This window comes from Zea mays, chromosome 4, assembly GCF_902167145.1.
Source record: "Zea mays cultivar B73 chromosome 4, Zm-B73-REFERENCE-NAM-5.0, whole genome shotgun sequence".
In the NCBI taxonomy this organism is placed as follows: domain Eukaryota; kingdom Viridiplantae; phylum Streptophyta; class Magnoliopsida; order Poales; family Poaceae; genus Zea; species Zea mays.
In genome coordinates this window covers 237,598,226-237,616,515 of record NC_050099.1, presented here as the reverse complement: position 1 = coordinate 237,616,515, position 18,290 = coordinate 237,598,226, and the positions used below count along the sequence as shown (strand labels likewise).

The following is an 18,290-nucleotide window of genomic DNA, read 5'->3' as shown; positions in this document are numbered from 1 at the left end:
CTTCACATGGTTCCAGAGATGTTCGGGTTGTCTAACAGGTTTGAGCAGTCTCTAATGTTCTTGTGTTGCTTCTAAACATTGACAGCAACAGATCATAACCCAAGAAAAATTCATCCATAGCATGATGGACTAGAAAATTATTCACAACTTCTCAAAACTTGAAGCATATCTTTGTCTTTGCAAACAAAAAATTCTGTCGAAGGAATATGATTTGATTACTCTAGATCGACACCTCATTGGTGACATAGACGGCGGCACCTCACAAAAATAATGGATACTGCCATGCTAGGTAGTTGAACAAATAGTGCACTGAGGGCAAAGTCATTTCTCATAACACCTTACTTAACAACAAATCATATGAAAGCAAATCGAACAGTGTTACGAATACGCTTGCTGATCGCACAACTCCTTTCCACTATTCAAGGAGAACTTTTTCCTAGGCTAATGTACAATTGTATACATCAAAAGATTTAATAAAAGAGTACTTTGCTATGCTAAAGCTTGTTGGCAGATTAAGGAGAAGGTTATGTTTCATCTGAACAGGAACAGTTCTCACATACATTCACATTCACATAAGTAAAGGAACTGCCAAGGCTACAGCGATGTTGCACAAAGAGAAAATGGAACGTGTCTTCTTCATAATTCCCTTCCGCGGTGCACATAAGTACACAACCTTCCATCTATGACCCACACCAGCCTTAGTTTTTTAGATGCATAAAAAATGATCCAAAGACCAAAACTGCAGCCAGAACTAACTGGTTCTCTGGTTCCATCTTTTCCGAGCTAAACTGCTGGCCTGATCTGGTTTTAACAAATATGAATCTAGGTACTAACTCTGAGCTTCCAAAGATAGATCCTCACATCTTGAAATCATTCCTCTAATACGATGACAAAGTAGAGATGTTTTTACCTGTTCTCAAGATGTCCATCTTCCACGAATTGTTCAGAACCAAGATATCAAATATCAGCAGCCATGCAATACTATTATATACATATAATTCTGATGAGTCAGGACTACTATATTGTTTTCACGGTAATTGAGTAGTCACTTGCTGACATTATTGACCAGCAATATACTTGCAAGTTTGCATAATGCATACAGACTATTTGTCCTCAGCCCCACTACACCGGAGGTATGCAACTGAAAGATCCAGGGTAGGTTATCACACTGGACTTATAACCCAGCCTGTATTCCGGCTTGGTTTACGTATTCTTACTGTTCGTTGAGATCTACTTTCCAATCTCTCAAGTATTGAGTAAGTTATCGAGTCTGGAGTCAATCCCTGTTGCTTCAGAGTTTCATAAAATTTATGAGCTTCTGTTGTCTTCCCTCGTCTCTCTAAACAGTCTAGTAAAATGTTATAGGTTACAATATTAGGAATGCACCCCTGTGCAACCATCTCATCAAACAAGCTGCATGCCATATCAACCTTATTGGATTTCCCAAAGCACTCAATCAATATGCTGTAAGTGAAGACATCAGGATCATATCCTTTCTCTTGCATATCTTTGAAAAGCATGTGGGCTTCATCGAGATCTCCATTTTTCCCAAGACAATTTATCATAGAATTATAGGTGACGACATCAGGCTTGCAACTGCCATCCTCCATTTCCTCAAAAAGTTCAGATGCCTTATCAACTAAGCCAACCCTACCAAAACTTGAAATCATAATATTGTACGTGAAAACATCAGGAACAACACCATTGGCTCTCATCGTATCATAGAGGCTGCTCATGAAAGACACCTGCTTCAGCTTCCCAAGAGCAGAAAATATCATATTATACATTCCAACATCTGTAGTAATCCCCTTTTCAGGCATCATATGCAGTAGATCAATAGCCTCTGTTGTCTTTTCTGCATTGCATAGTGCCTCAAGCATTGATACAAAAGCATACCGGTCTCCTTTTTCATGGGAATTCCACATACGGCAGAATACACTATGAGCCTCACTTGCATGACCAGATTTGCAGAGTGCCTTGATCAAATAAGAATAAACTGGCCTATTCAGACATCCACTACAAATATCTAGAATCTCATTCAACCTGTGGAGTTGTCCCCCTGTTGATAAAACATCCAGCATAATGCTATATGTGAATTGATTGGGCCGACAGTCACTCTCAATCATTTTAGAAAGCATAAAAATCGCCTCGTCAACCATCTTGTTCTTACCAAGAGCCTCAATAACAGTATTATAAGCAATCAGATTAAGAACACATCCTTCGGACACCATTTCCTCCAACAATGAGACAAATTTAGTGGTCTTCCCAGCCTTTCCAGACATTCTAATTAGTATAGTGTATGTGTATGCATCTGGATCACAGTAGTTTTGTTTCATATCTTCAAAGACTTGGTAAGCTTGGTCAACCTGCATGAAACAAATTCCTACTTGTCAATAGATTATATGCAGTTAGGTCCAAACTTTTCTTGGGAAGGAACAAAAATTCAGGGTTTCTAGAAACAAAATTTTACTGCTGCCAAAGGACTAAAATGATGACTCATGGTACAACATCAACTCAACCTCCTTTACTATTAGACCATGTCAAAGCAAGTTAGCCCATGGCCCACCTGTAAGCATTAGTACTAAGGGGGTGTTTGAATGCACTAGAGCTAATAGTTAGTGGGTAAAATTAGTTGAGACATCCAAACACCCTAGCTAATAGTTCAGCTATTAGCTATTTTTGGTAAATTAGTTAATAGTTAGGTAGCTATTTGTTAGCTAGCTAATTCCACTAACAAATTTTAGTCAACTAACTATTAGTTCTAGTGCATTCAAACACCCTCTAAACAGCATTGGTAGCACCTGCAATAGTGTCCACTATAGCCGTAGCAGCCCTCTACCTCTACCGCTACAAGGTAGTGGACTAAAGATAGTGTGTGTTGGAACTTAGTGGTCGCTATTGCAAGCCGCTATTACTGTTGTTAGGCTGCTGTTTGCTATGTGGATGGTTCAAGTGACATTGTGGATGATTCTAATGGTAATCAAAATATTAAGATAGTAATTTGGACCATGATAAAGAATGATGGGATGATTAATGGTATCCATTTCATCTGATATAAAAACTTAATGAAAATTTATCTTCATGTGTCTTCTTTATATCTTCATCATGTATACACTTCTTTGTGATTTTATGTCATTAAATGTAATGATTAACTAAAACCTTCTGTTCATTTTAAGAATACATGATATTAGTATTGCCATATGCTGTAATTTTGACTACTTCTAATATTCCTCTATTGGGACTTAGGGGCCGTTCAGTACCGTTTTTCATCAGAATCGTAAGAAATGACTCCTAATGGGAATACTGCCGCTGGAATCAGAGTGGAAATGATATGCATTTCCTTCGGTGGTGGCCAAAACATTGTTTGGGTGGGTTTCGCACCAATTCAGGGAGCCAACACCTTCACCTATTGCTTTGTTTTGCTGAAAATTACAGAAGTTCCACCATCTCCTTATCCATTCGGTTGCACTAGATTGGGGCGGACAGACAGGATTCACAAGTGCCACTGCGCCGCCTGCACCATTTCAGGAGCACAGGCACACGCCTCTCCCCACGCTCCTTACCCAGATGGCAGCCTTCCCATGCATCCTGACCTCACTAGGAACCGTCTGACCCATCCTCATCGGCCTCGCAATACGCCTAGAGTTTAAAGCAAGCAATTTAGTATCATGGTGCCGTGTTTCTTTTGTGACACAAAGGACTGCAGTTCCGGATGACAGTAGAGCAGGGCAAAGAATATATAACATGACTTTTATACAGATTCCCCCACACCAGTAACTCAAACATATCAAGGACATCTATATGTAGCGAGTAGCAACACCCTAACAATCAACAATTTGTGGAAAACAATTGCAGCAGAAACAAGCTTTTCTACAAGTTTGAATTCTTTCAGACATGCAAGTGCCCATGTAAACATTAAGGGTTGATTTGGTGACCCGGGATCCCGGGAGGATCGGAGGGGATTGAGAGGGAAATTAGTTTATTTCTCCCTCAATCTCCTCCGATCCTCCCGGGATCCCCTTGTCACCAAATCAACCCTAAATGGTGTCTCCCAGCACAAGAGTAGCTGGAATCCATAATCAGATAAACTGTTAATTCATTCATATAACATCAACTAGTGTACCAACCACCTTAGACCAGACAGTAGAAGCTCATCTTTACATACTGTGCAAGTACCATCTAAGTAGCGCAAATTTTGTCCTCAGGAAATATTTGAGGAAGGTATCTCTCATACTCGTGATTCCTAATATGCTCTGGTCATGTGATCAAAATTAAGCATACCAACAACATTTTTTAACACAACCATTCCTACTTCCTAAAGTTAGCCCAGCATGACAAAATATATCACTAAATATATAAATTTATGATCATTATCATACCATTCCAGCCTTGGCAAGCGCATTAAGCAGCATGTTATATGCAAATATGTCCAGCTTGTAGCCCTTCCTCCGCATCTTCTCATATACCTCGAACCCCTTCCACACCTCCCGACTCCTCAGATGCGCCTGCACAAGGCACTTGTAGGTGTACCCGTTCAGCCTGAGCCCCCACTTACTTGCCAGGTCCAGGCACCTCCCCACCTCCACGCCCATCCCGACCAGCAAATTCACGGTGGAGATGTTGCCGGGCACGCCGTCGCGCTCCATCTCCGCGATGAGCCGCATGGCCTCGGCGGGATCGGCGCGGTTGCTGAAGAGGAGGACCAGGATGCGGTTATAGGAGAAGGCATCGTGCCGGAAGCCGGGGAGGGAGGTGGCGGCGAAGCGGAAGAAGCTGAGCGCGAGAGAGGTGTCGGGGGCGAGCGCCTTCATGACCTCAGAAGCCTCCGCGGTGGTGAGAGTGAGGCGGAGAGAGCGGAGGTAGTCATCGAGGTCAAGCAGCGGGGTGTGTGACACCGGGGAGCGGAGGATTCGGGCAACGGCGCAGATGAGGTGGCGGCGCGGTAGGGAATATCCGCGCGTGTCAAGAGGGGTGGGGGCCGGTGTCGGCGAGACGGTGACGGTGATGGAAGGGCCCGAGGGGGACGGCGTCGCGGCGGCGATGCGGCCGGCGTAGGTCGTAGCTAGGCGGCGGGGCATTTTGGGCCGGCGTGGATTGGGGTTTAGGGGCGACTGAAGCTGAACTGAACTGAACCCTCTCTCAGTTTCTGCATGTTCATTTACATGTGGATTTCGCAAAGGTCTGGGAGAATAAAGTTAACTGCCTAGCTGCGCCACACTTTACTTAAAGTTAATTGTCTGAATTGAAGAATAACCTTTAGCCAGAAAAGTTCAGTAAAATGAGCTAGAAAAGTTTAGTAAAATATGACAAATTAGGCAAAGACCAAATATGACTTAATTTTTTTTATCAAGTCCTCGTTCCATGGTCCAGTAGCTAGGTTTATAAGCTCACAACCGACCTCAACAACTTATTTTTTATTGGTGTCTGAATTTTTTAGGTTCTGGCTTAGGGATCTAGTAGTCATCCGAAATATTTATATTTATTTTGGTTGCATCACCAATGCTCTATATATACACTCATTTTTGAAACATTCCATGCCCGCTCTGTGTTCGGTTTGACAGGGAATGAAGGGGATCAAGGAGGATTTAAGGCCCTGTTTGTTTCGGCTTCTGGCAGCTTCTGGCCACCAAAATCTGCTGCGGACTGCCAAACGCTCAGCTTTTCAGCCAGCTTCTATAAAATTCGTTGGGGCAAAAACCATCCAAAATCAACATAAACATATAATCGGTTGAGTCGTTGTAATAGTAGGAATCCGTCACTTTCTAGATCCTGAGCCCTATGAACAACTTTATCTTCCTCCACACGTAATCGTAATAATACTCAGATTCCCCCACAGCCAGATTCTCCTCACAGCCAGATTTTCAGAAAAGCTGGTCAGAAAAAAGCTGAACCAAACAGGCCCTAAGTCTTCTATTCAAAATTGAATAGTAATCGATTTAATCCTCTTCAATACTTCTCAATTCATTCCTAACCAAATAAGCACTAAAATACTTTGCCAACTAAAAGAACTAGCACTCCATCTTTGCATTGAGTATTTCTCCATTTGGATAATAGCGAGATCTTAATACCTAGGTACAACCAAGGGTCACTAAACCGGTCGATAAATTCGGCTAACCAGCCGATTAATTGGTAATTGGTCCCGACCGGTTTGGTCATATCATCGGGTTACCCATTTGAATTTGGGATACTTTATAAATTTTGAACAGATTTGATGCCAGTTTTCCTATAAATACTATGGATCGTTTTAAGACTTTTCACTGAAACCAAATTTAAAAACATGCTACGGATTTTAAACTAAAAATCAAACAAGTTTTGAAGAAATAAAATCGGTCGATTTTACCGATTAGCCGCCCCTGCTAGCCGATTAATCGGTCCCAGGTAGAGATAAACCGGTGGCCTCTAGTAGCTAGGTTTTGAGGATTTTTTTTACCCTTTTAACTTCAAATCTTTTAACTTGTGATAACATTTGGGTCATCTTTTGTTTAAATTTTATGACCTCAATATACTTTATTTGCCAAATGTCAAGTGGTTCGGTTTCTTCGCACGTGCTACCGATTTATCAATCCAATAATCAATTTATCGGTCTTATCAGCCAATTAATCAGTTTCGTATCGTTTCAATTCAAAAATCAGTTTGGATGTGGGCACAACATAAATGAGGTATTTGGTTTGATGAATCACTATATTCAAAATGAAGTGGTGCATCATGGGTTCATTTCTCAAATTTGGTGGGATGCCTCCATTCCACATATTAGTACTAAACAATTAACTATGAGGAATGAACTGGTGATGGATTAACTCACTCCATTCCACAAACCAAACAAAAAAAATAAGGAGTGAGAAGATGATGAACTATATAATTCCTCAAACCAAACACTCCAAAAGTGTCTCGCATAGCAGCCTCCAGACTTTTTGACGAGTATTACCAGGTTAAAAATGTAGAGATCCCTGAACCCCATACCACCTTTATTCTTCAGAATACATAATTTTCACCAAGCTTGCCACTGAATAGTTTGTGTTCCTCCGCGTTGCTCCATCAGTGCTGAGATATGGCATCTGTGATCTATTTACCGATATTTATTTAGAATTTAAAAATCATCATCACATATACCAATATGGTTTGAGCTATAGATTTTATTAACGAGCACATATCCAGTGCACATGAAAGCTTTGTGCACATGATGCACATATTAAATCGCCACTATTCATCTCAGATTTAACGTCTCTGGTTGATCATTGTAATTTACAAATAACACTTTCCACCACTACAACCCACCACGTCAGAAGATGTCTTTAACAAATATACCAAACAACTACAGACGTTAGATCTAAAATGAGTGGTGATGATTTAATATGTACATCATGTGCACTAAAATTTCATGTGCATTAGATACGTTCTTTTTATTAACACCTCCTTTTCCTCACATGCTAAGAAACTTCTCCTTGCATCCCCTTGTTCTTGCCAAAACTCTACCAATTAAATGATTAAAACAGCCACTCATTGATTAAAAGTCACTCATACCTTATCCAACATTAACCTGCTCTGTCTAGTCTCTATTCGGTAATTAGAAAGAAATCACATCGCTAATCCCCGTTCTTTAGCATCACAAATTCCAGGTCAAGTGAATGTTCAGAACAAGGGTCTAAGCCATGTCTACGAACATATAGAACCACCTTTTATTCTGATTCAAATTCGGAGTAAACTGGATACAATAGTTGGGTCCATCAGTTAGACAAGTCATTACAGAACAACCTCTGGTTTGAATAGCCAAACACCCAAAAATTACTTGTCCACGAAGAGAAATGGTGCCACTGCATATGGGGCAAAAGACACCCTATCAACCGCCGCGGCAACCAGAGAACCTTTTCAGCTTCAGCTACATCTCTGCATCAGGTTGACTTGTCAAGCTTCCCGATGGTGTTTTGTCGTGCGTTCCGTAGAATGGTTTTGTCAGCAGTGATGAAGAAGCCAGCAATACAGGCTGTCAAACAAACCAGTAAAATTTCAGTGTTCGGCTGATCGTTTCAGCAGCAGTGCTGTAGCTAATGCTGCTAGCAATCAGCTAGCCGAACAGCAGGTGCAGCACTTGCCAAGCTGCAGCGCAGCAACTGCGACCTATGGCGTCTCCAGAAGCATGCTTTCTAGTAAAATCATACCATCATTTTTCGAGATGCAAAATCAACCTTTACTATTACAGGTTACAGAGGCATGGTAAAGCAGATGCAAGTCTCGGCGTGCTTCTACAAGAGGTAGGCTGTTTGTTTCTGCTGTTGGCTTCTGAGATGCAGAAGCACAGAACAAACTACCGTTGGATCATGTTGGTAAAACTGTTAACACTTCAGAAAATCAATAGTCCATGATGGTCACTTCATATACCAAACTACCATTGAACCAGTAAATTTGTTAATTTAAAGTTTTAAACTATAGCACTTTATGTTGTCCAAGTTCACTCTGAAAACAAGAAAGTTGCCTGGCCTCATTGGAACACAACATATATAGTCATCCAGACTCACTAGAACTTAAAGAGGAATAAAACAAAAGAAAGAAGGGGGAAACAAACAGAGTTACATGTCAATCTATACTTGTGCAAATACTTCACTTCAACAGCATAATTTGAATACATTATAGCAGAAGCCCTACAACAAATAACCTCCGGACAGACAGAACAAATAATACAACTTATTTCATTTATTATCGATGCTATGCTAAAGCTTTGATTTGCATTTTAATCATGCAGGACAAACAATCCAACTTAGTTGACGTGACTTCCGTGCCTTATGTGGCATATGATATAATCAGTAATCTGACGACACATTTAAAGCTACTTACTTTACTTGACAAAAAAGTGAAACAAAACCTCACTTGACACCCATTGTTTTTAAGTTAAAGTACTTAAGTTATGTAGAAAAGAAGCCTATCCAAGGAGGGCTTGGCCAACCAGAAAGATATCTCAGAATGAAATCAGCTCATGGGCAAGATCTCACTTAATCGTTTTCCGCCTGCAGTGCACCAGAGCCTAGACTCGTCTATAATTTTACCAGTTTCTAAGTAATGTTTTTCACACACCAGTGCACCAGAACCTACTCATTCCTTGGGAGCTATCGAAAAGAGAGGAGTGCACATATCTTCGAGCAACGGTCTACACCATCACGTGCATTCTTTTCCAAATAGTGGCATTTCATCTGTCTTACTAGTCACACAAACACAAACGTGCCATAATTCATCAGTAATCAGTTCATCACCATAACTCATGTTCTTGTGTTCCCTCCTAACAACATCAGAGAAAGAAGAATGTCCTACTTTATTCTGATATGATCATTGAAAATCATTCATATGTAAGCTGGAAGCAATATGCTTTCCTTCTAATCAATAATGCCAAACTTCACTCATGCATGACACATAACATTTCTCAAGGTTTGGCATGCAATGCAAACCAAATGTAAGTTCATGTAACTTGTAAACCAAAATAGATCAAATTTCAATTAGACAGAGAACTGAAATGACACATTTGCTAAGAGGTTGAACAAACAAAAAAGGGTTCGTGAATCATAGAGGATTGGGTGATTGGGTCCAAGTAAAAAACTTTAGGGATGTTCTTTGAAATAGGGGCCAGGTAAGTCTTAGAACATCTGATTCATGCTCTAAAAAGGAGAGAATAAGATAGTTGTTACAATGCAAGCTGTAAATAGGGGAAAAGCATCTAATGACTGAGTTCATGGATTTCTTAGCGTGAGAAGTTGAAAATCTGAACCAACATGATACAGATTCAGACATCAGAGTGTCTTTCAGCATATCCAAGAAACAGGCATCATGTTCCATTTGGTTATATATGTACCTTCACATTATATCGCAAAAAATGTGGGTATCCATCAAACAGGAGCTGTAGCAAAACAACTCACTAAAATATTCACAGAATTCCATTTCTTAGGCCCAATATTAAAGCTACCATATAAACAAATTCAACATTACGATCCAACTATATGACAATTGTCTTCAGCCAGCTACATTAGCTCAACTAGTTTTAAGTAGAACGGTACCTGCAGATATAATGAGTGCTTGTGCAGTGTAGTTGAGATTCGCCTTAGCCCAAGGAAGGACACGGCAGCCAACCAACTGCACCAGAAAAAAAAAATCATGTAGATCAGAACCATAAGCAGGTAACGATCCAAATCACACCATACTTAAACATAAGGGCAAAAGAATGTAGAAGGGTAGCTAGTTTTTTTCAGCCATTAGAATTTCGATGTTCATTGAATATACCTAAAGATTTAGTCTTAAATAAAAGCAAAACGAAAACAGCTATCCACGTGCCTAAACCTTGTTTGTGGATTCCGCTGGGTTTCAACTCTAAAGGTCTAGCCTACACAACTTGTTTGGGACTAAAAGACTTTGTTGTTCTCGTTGCTGCTGCTGTATTAGAATTTTAATGTTCATATTAAATTATAAGAGGAGACATGACGGCTGATGGAATGGATCCTAAAAAAAGCAAGGATACCAAAATGATGACATATTTTCCCCAAAAAAACGAAATGATGATATACCTTAAGCATGTTCACTAACATATTGGGAGGAAGAGCACATAAACTATATACTACTGATAACAGTGAAACAATTACGCACCGTGGGAACTGCAACCACAGTACCAGCTATTGCGGCGTTCTTTGCTCCCAGCAGTACAGCTTCTGTAACAGGAAAAACTCTAGAAATTAACATAGCAGCCAAAATAAACAGAACTCAGTGGCTGATTCCGCCATGCCAATAACCCACTACCCCCACCCAAACACACACTCTGACACTGTGAGCCGCTGGTTCAACTGCAGGTGTGCTGAGATATCAGAGAGAAATTAAATAGTTCAATTCACAAGGAACTGCGGATCAAGAAACGTACCATGTCAGTGCAGATGTATACTAATAATAATCACTGAAACACACCCGCTTAACTTAAGGCCGTCAAGACAAAGGGGAAGAAAAATGAAGCCTCGCGGGGGGGGCAATGGGGATCGAAACCAGAACAAAAATCCGTCTTTGGGTCCGCGACATCCCCAGAGTCAGAGGCCAACCACCCGCCCCCAGGCTGGGGCTTCTAGATTTGCACGGCCCTCATTTGCCAAACCCCCTTGCGCGAGCACAACAAATTTATCTATCCCGAATTCGGAGATCTCCCAGAATTCGTACCGATAATGGACCGGGATAGCTGACGGCGCAAGGGGGGAAACGAGAGTCGACGAGGGAAAGAGTTGACGCATTCTACCTCTGACGGCGGCGTCGGACTCCTCCTCCTTGGGGGACCGAATCAGGAAACTCCTGCCAGCCATGCTCTCTCTCTCTCTCTCTCTCTCTCTCTCTCTCTCTCTCTCTCGACTCTGCTAGCTTCCTCTGGCCGTCGTTCCGTTGGGGGCAGCAGCCGGGCAGGGGATGGCGAGCGAGCTAGAGCTAAAATAGAAGAATTTGTTTCTCCTTGTGATGGTGACGGTGGCCGGTGAGCGAGTGGCAAGGTCGGACACGGATCGGAACGAACCTGTACAGCTCATGTCATGAGGACTAAACGACGGCACAGGCCCCCTTAGCCGCCACACTTTATTATTACTAGAATAAAGAGCGCCCTATCGGGCGCTATAGCACTCATATATTAACTTCAGCTAGCACAAGTATAGAAACATCACCTCAAGTAGACTTTAATGTATAGAAATAACTCCAGATAAAAGTAAATGGTTGAGTCATATAGTAAAGGCACCAGACTTAGCTAAATGAAGAAAGTGGTAGCCCAAAGTTAGTCATGGAATAGAATACAATTCTGGGTCATCAAAAGATATTGTGTACACTGATACTTAGATAACACAGTTTGTAGCCTGTAAGCTAGAATGAATGCTGGAACTATAAGAGGAGGGACAAATGTTTTCAGACTTGACGCACTATTGAAACTGTCAGATATGCGTGGAGCTGACAGGGAGACAACCCTCGTGCACTTTGTTGTCCAAGAGATGGAGAGATCACAAGGACCAAAGGCTTCAGGTAAGCTCAGTGGAATAGAAAGGGAAGGTATTCAGAGATGGGAACATAATTTGTTTCAGAGTTAAGTAATGAGCTTGGCAATGTCAAGAAGGTAGCAAGTATAGATTTAGATACCTTGAAAAGTTCAATCTCAAATCTATCACATGGACTGGCTCAATTGATAAGGTTTTTTTGGGAAGTACCTTATCTGCCATGACATGAATCAGAATTTCCTGCAGTGCATGAGATCATTCCAAACTCATGTAGAGAATACCGAACTTGTGGTAGTCACTGGCCAAGGATGGGATGCAAAGTAGAAGGAACGAATTTACCTAAAAGTGCTTGCGCATATCGATATACCAAGGAGACTTCCATGTAGATGGAGATTCGGGTCCTCTTTCTATACCTGGGGTATCATCCAATCTAGCAAAAGCAACCATTCAGAAGAACTATGGACAAAAAACCTACGACGACTTAGCTTCAAATAAGCTGAAGTCTGAACTGATTAGCTAACAAAATAAACAGATAATTCAAACATACCCAATCACAAGTGTGCATGTATCTGTTGTTCATATACCTGGTAATAACAGCCCAATCATATGCTTTGGAGTCCACAAAAACCTGTAATATATATAGTAAGAAAAGAAGTTCAGGAATTTGGGGAGCAGACATTAACTTTTTTGTCCATACCAATAAAAGCATTACTTACGAAATTTCTGCTGCTGCTGGAGCCGCACCCCTGAACAACGACATGAGAGTCACTGATTTTAGTTAAAAATTAGTAGGAAAAGGAAAAGGTTCTGGGAAATGATTCCTCGTCTGGGCCTAACATCAGCTGAAACCAGGGTTCACAATTTTGTTTACATTGATCCGAATTTCGTTTTGTGGACCAAAGTTTGACTTTTGTATTTTATATTTTGAAACAGAATCTATTTAAAACTGGACCAAAATTAATTTTTCGATGAGTACCGAAAACCAAAAAAATTACCGAAACTCAGTGATCCTGGTCCGAGAAAGTCAACCCTGGCTAAAACTCACTTATTAATTTATTCCTAATCTAATGTACTCCCATCTATTCTATTCTATTCTATTTTAGATTTTTGGAAGTGGAGGGGAAGGAAAACTCTTTCCTTCCTCTCTGTAATGAAGAAGACACTGATTATGAACTCATTATTCAGATTGTCAGCCTGTTTTACATGTTTCACAAATAAAAGTGCAACTAAAGCACCGAAACAACAGGACTATACACTATAGCAAGAACCCAAAAAAATACAGACATGCAAAAACTCCACTTCCTACCTTGATGACCTAGTTAGAAATTTGGTATGCACTTCACATACTCAGACCATGAATAAGCATGCTTCATCTTTTAGTAAAACATGATCCAACTTATAGCTGCAGCAGATTATTACATCACAAGTAACAAATGGGGCTAATTTCGCACCGGGTTTTAATAAACCCAATTTGCACCAAAACTTGTACTGTTTTCAGCAAAGACAGACAAGTACTTGTTCTTTATTTTCTCTCTCTCTCTCTCTCGAAACATAGGTGTTAACAAAAACATTTTTTCTTTTAAAGACCCTTATATATTACTACAAAAAGAAATATTAACAAAATGTTCTAATGAGGATGGAATCTTGGCATGTTATACTATGAGTGAATTAGTACTATTGCAAGAAAATCACATAACTCAGAGTCAACGCTTAGTGCTACACCTGCGAGTTGCCAAAGCACAAATGTCTCTAAAATATGTGGAAACAGAGATTACACAAGCTACTACTGAATTATTGCTTCCATCCATAGACAAGCACACAAGTTGCAATAGACAATTTAGCTTAGGCTGATGAAATAAAAAAGGCAACTATAAAACTTGCAAGTGAACAGGACCCATAGACAATTAGCTTCCTGTCTATCAATTACTTGTTGTTGTCACTAAAAAAATTATAGCTATCAATTGATTCCCTAGAGAAACACAAGTACACAGATCAGCAGCACAAATACAGACCTTTAGAGAACGGAGTTATAGTTTCAGGAATGATATATAGCATATTGTTGTTCATATTTCCCTGAAGATGTCAAATCAAAACAAAACAAATCTAACATGCACAAGATTTGAGTCACTCACAAACCTAATGTCGGACCATTTTACCAAATATCTCAAAGTATCAAACTAATAACACAAATTTAAAGAAATTCGGGAACCCTATGGGGAAGTTTTGGGGAAACCAAAACCAGAGGCGCTTGTGGGGATTAATTCAATTGATGGTTATGAAGTCTTCTCACATGTTCCATCACCAAAACCCCTCAAGAAATTCGCCCGAGTCACAGCCAAAAAAGAAGAATAAAAATCCACCAAATAGGTCATAAATCACATTAAAAGAAAAGACAGATATTACAGGAGGGAGAAAAATCTTGCATAAACCTGCTAGGAAATTGGAGAGGTACACAACTCTCTATACTAATACCTCCTTCTTAAGTGTTTGGCATGATTAGGGTTGGCAGGACCGCAAGATACAATCTCCCAACCGGCCACATCAATGTACATGTGTCTATGACAAAAGACAAATACTCGTAGAAACTAAAATTAGATACGCTCTCCAGAGAACTTGAAGCGAAGAAGGCACTAATTGTATCTGCATTAAGTGGAGGCAACTGACTAAGAGTCAGACTTGTACATGTAGAAGGGAAAAAGTGATTGTTTTACATATGGAAAGTCATCTTGATAGGTGCAACAACCTGCATTACAATTAACAGAAAAAACTAAACCCATCAGTTCCAGGAAAGTAAATCACATTAGCAGAAAACCTAACAATCTAAACCGAAGACGACATCATACTCTACAAAAAAGTAGAAGAATTAAGAACTGATAGAAGTAGGAGCACGTTGAATGCAATGAAAAGAGATAGCATTGGAATATAAACCTCGTAGAGAAACATATAGCCCATCCATTCTGATATTATCACATCAACCTTCTCCTCAAGGTCAACATCCTACATTGCCAGTTCAACAACAATGAAAATATAACCAATATAAAAAGCAAAAGTGTATGTAAAAAACTAAATGCATTTATACAATAGCGATATTAATGAAGAAGAGACTATGCCATGCCAATATACATAATAGAAAAACTCGTTCTAAGCATAAAAGGCCATATGTCCACTCCAAATGTAGATAACAATTAAACATGATAGAAAAAATTTGTTCTAGCTCACAATCACGGCACCACATAGAGACCATCATCACCAAATGTAACTCGTGAATTCACTCCCCACTGACAGCCGAATGGGAAGAGGAGGTGTGTGAAAAGGGATCAGCAGGAGGCGGCCTTACCACGTGGCGGTTGGCCTCAAACTTGTCCTGGAGATCTGACGCCTGCGCGGGAGAGGCAACACAAGGTCATCTCGTCCACGAGCGGGAAGGGAGATTCGGACGGGATGGGAATCGGATTCGGACGGGGTCCCTCCTCCAAGTTGGTCTACGTGGCGGTGGCGTAGCAGATCTGCTCCAAGTCGTGAAAACCGGCAGAGCTGCGTGCTGCGGCGGCGGGAGGAGGGAGGGGAGGCAGAGGGAGGCGGCGAGGTTGGTTGGGCCGGTGGTGGAGGAGGCGAGCGGGGCAATCACAAAGAAGAGAGCGCGGCGACATGGACGTGTGGAGGCCGGCAACTCGCCAAGCAGGGGCCACGGGCGCGGTGGGCAGGAGGTAGCGTCGTATGGAGCAGCAGTGCAGCATGGGAGGAGAGAGAGGGCACCAGACATGACATCTTCCACAACTCTAGTGGATGAAATTTTTAGATACGATCCCACCACGCGTCGCAGGCGAGACTGACGCCGTACGCCCGTACCCGGAAGCGCGGAGGTGGCTCCGAAAGGCTTCAAGTTTTAATAACTTAGATTATTAAGATTAGACTAAAGAGTGTTAGCGCTAATAGTTAGTTAGCTAAAAATATACTAGTAGAATTAGCTAGCTAACAAATAGTTAGTTAACTAGTAGCTAATTTACTAAAATAGCTAATAGTTGAACTATTAGGTATGGTGTTTTGATGTCTCTAGCTAATTTTAGTCATTAACTATTATCTTTAATGCATTCAAACACTCTCTAACTATTAAATTAGTACATTCAAACAACGACGACTAATATGTAACCAGATACTAGGTACAAGCGTGCAAGCAGACATTTTACTCCGTTAAATCTAGATCCAACGGTATATCATATTTAGCACTTAAACCCTTCCACCACCATATAGTTTAGCTTTATAAAAAAACTCTCTAACAAACCACAATTATATCTAGTGTTGGATTCTATCGTTGGATTTAGATCTAACAAACAAAAAAATTGCTTGCACGTTTGTACCTAATATCTGCTTGCATATTAGGGAAGACCCACCGAGAGCCTTTCCAAACTTTTCTTTAGGGGTGATTGAATAGACAACGACTAAGTGTGTGTTTGGTTGAGGAGCGGAGAAAAATGGAACGGCTTCATTCTTATTTTTTTGATGTTTGGTTACCATAGAGGAGAGCGGAGCGGCTCCTGAGGTCTATAAATATCAAATATTTGGGATGTTCTCGCTGCACCAAAATGATCGGATGTGAGCGCTCTCGCAGACGCGAGCGCTCTCATCCCTCTCCTCCACTCAAGAGTCATATGGCTCTCCAACCAAACAATAAACGGAGCGGCTCCGCTCTATTCCACTCTTTAACCAAATAAAAATTGGAACAATTCTGTTATACTTGCCAAACACAAAATGAAATGGCTCATGTTGGAACTTGCGCTCCTGGGCAAGATGATCCAACGGGAGAATAAGAGGAATGCAAACAAGGTTTTAGCTTGAGATGACAATTGCTCTGTTGATCTAGCCTCTCAAGGGCACTGTACGGGGGTATTTATAGGTGCCTGAGTGCCCAACGTCTAAGAGCAAGGACGCATGTGCCCTCAGGCGCCTAGGTTATACCCGGAATATTCCCATAAGTGGGGTTACAGACTGTCATTACAGAAAAGCCCTTACAAATCAGGCCCGTAACACACTCAGACGCGCGGGGCCTGTTACAATGGGCTGAATTCCACGTGGGCCTTCGTGTTCGACGAGGACGCGGGACGGGGGCGACCTCGTCGTAGGCCTTTGTCTTGCAGCATAGTGGACGAAGGGTGGAACCCGCCGGTCGTTTCGCCTCCGTTGGTGCAGCGAGATTGGCGAAGGCATCGAGCGAAGGGTAGCGTCTTCGCCTTCGCCCCAACATTTGCCCTCCGAGGGACTAGTTCGACTAAGTCATCTGGTGTCGAAGACATCGCTAGATGGTGGAGACGCTGCCCTCGCTCGAAGTGGTTCCGCGGGGGTTTTTGATGTGACCGTTAATGGACGTGATACTGTTGGACTGCGGGTTTCCCGAAGCGTCGCGTCCTGTGTATAAAAAGGGGGGCGGGGCGGCGCGGGTCAGGTTCTCTTTCTGCGCGCCGCAAAACCCTAGCCTCCTTTTTAAATCGTTCGTCCGCTCGCCTGCCCTCCTTGCTCCTGCTCATTGGAGACCTGGCCCGTGTCAAGCAGACTGCCCGCCGCCACCGACGGTACGTAGCCATGTCGTCCTCTTCCTCATCTGCTGCAAATACACCGCCGGCCGGCGCATCGTCCGAGGACACTTTGAGCAACATGGCGGCGGAGGAGTTACATCCTGGTGATACAGTGGAGTTTGGCGTGTCGCGGATTTCCTCGGTCCACGTTCAGGATATGCAACAGCTTGGATATTTTGGCAGCGGAGTGGGGCGTGTCCCGGGGGCGAAGGAGGTCCCCGAGCCAGAAGGTGAGTTGGTCGTTTTTGAGGCGTTTTTCACCGCTGGCCTTCGTCTGCCTGCACATCGTGGCGGAGGTCCTGCGGAGATTCGAGGTCCAGGTCCACCAGCTGACGCCGAATGTCGTGGTGGCCCTGGCGAAGTATGTGTGGGCGACGACTTCGTATGGTGGTCAGCCCTCTGTGGAGGTCTTCGCAAAACATTACTGTCTGCATTGGCAGAAGAGGAAAATTAGACATGAGATTGCACAATTTGGATCGTGCACGTTTACGCCGAGGACCGGTAAGACTTCGATGGAAGTCGTGGAGTTGGTTCCCTGCGCCCGCAATAAGTGGGGCAACTGGTGGGATTTCTGGTTTTACGTTTCCGAAGGCGCAGTTGAAGACCATCCAGGACTCTCGTGGCTGTCATGTGCTCCCATTATTATGTGGCGTACCCGTAGTTTGAGGTGACGGAGGATGATGAAGACGAGGGAGCCCTTCGGTGCGCTGCCCGCGTGAGTAGCGAGCGCGATTTA

General features: G+C 42.2%; 2 protein-coding genes and 1 pseudogene across 2 annotated transcripts; all 3 read right to left on the bottom strand.

The window, feature by feature from the left end:
- Positions 1–293: 293 nt before the first annotated feature.
- On the bottom strand, positions 294–5,159 carry LOC103654790 (pentatricopeptide repeat-containing protein At1g51965, mitochondrial). Its single transcript, XM_008681607.3, has 2 exons — positions 4,380–5,159; positions 294–2,366 (listed from the first exon to the last, which is right to left on the bottom strand). The coding sequence occupies exons 1-2, from the start codon at positions 5,076–5,078 to the stop codon at positions 1,164–1,166; spliced, it is 1,902 nt and encodes a 633-aa protein (XP_008679829.1). The 5' UTR covers positions 5,079–5,159; the 3' UTR covers positions 294–1,163.
- Positions 5,160–7,617: 2,458 nt separating this feature from the next.
- LOC100284128 (early nodulin 93) lies at positions 7,618–11,450 on the bottom strand. The gene is made up of 4 exons (NM_001157025.2): positions 11,252–11,450; positions 10,621–10,682; positions 10,038–10,113; positions 7,618–7,981 (listed from the first exon to the last, which is right to left on the bottom strand). Exons 1-4 carry the CDS (start codon positions 11,313–11,315, stop codon positions 7,890–7,892), a joined length of 294 nt encoding a protein of 97 aa, NP_001150497.1. The 5' UTR covers positions 11,316–11,450; the 3' UTR covers positions 7,618–7,889.
- Positions 11,451–11,746: 296 nt separating this feature from the next.
- On the bottom strand, positions 11,747–15,750 carry LOC103654789 (uncharacterized; annotated as a pseudogene).
- Positions 15,751–18,290: the final 2,540 nt, after the last annotated feature.

Excerpts from the sequence above, each read along its gene's own strand:
- LOC103654790 (XM_008681607.3), bottom strand. The coding sequence starts at position 5,078 with ATGCCCCGCCGCCTAGCTACGACCTACGCCGGCCGCATCGCCGCCGCG. Across the intron at positions 2,367-4,379 it reads CGCTTGCCAAGGCTGGAATG|GTTGACCAAGCTTACCAAGT; the intron begins GTATGATAATGA and ends TGTTTCATGCAG.
- LOC100284128 (NM_001157025.2), bottom strand. The coding sequence starts at position 11,315 with ATGGCTGGCAGGAGTTTCCTGATTCGGTCCCCCAAGGAGGAGGAGTCC. Across the intron at positions 10,114-10,620 it reads CTGTGGTTGCAGTTCCCACG|TTGGTTGGCTGCCGTGTCCT; the intron begins GTGCGTAATTGT and ends TTTCTGGTGCAG. Across the intron at positions 7,982-10,037 it reads AGCACTCATTATATCTGCAG|CCTGTATTGCTGGCTTCTTC; the intron begins GTACCGTTCTAC and ends TTTGTTTGACAG.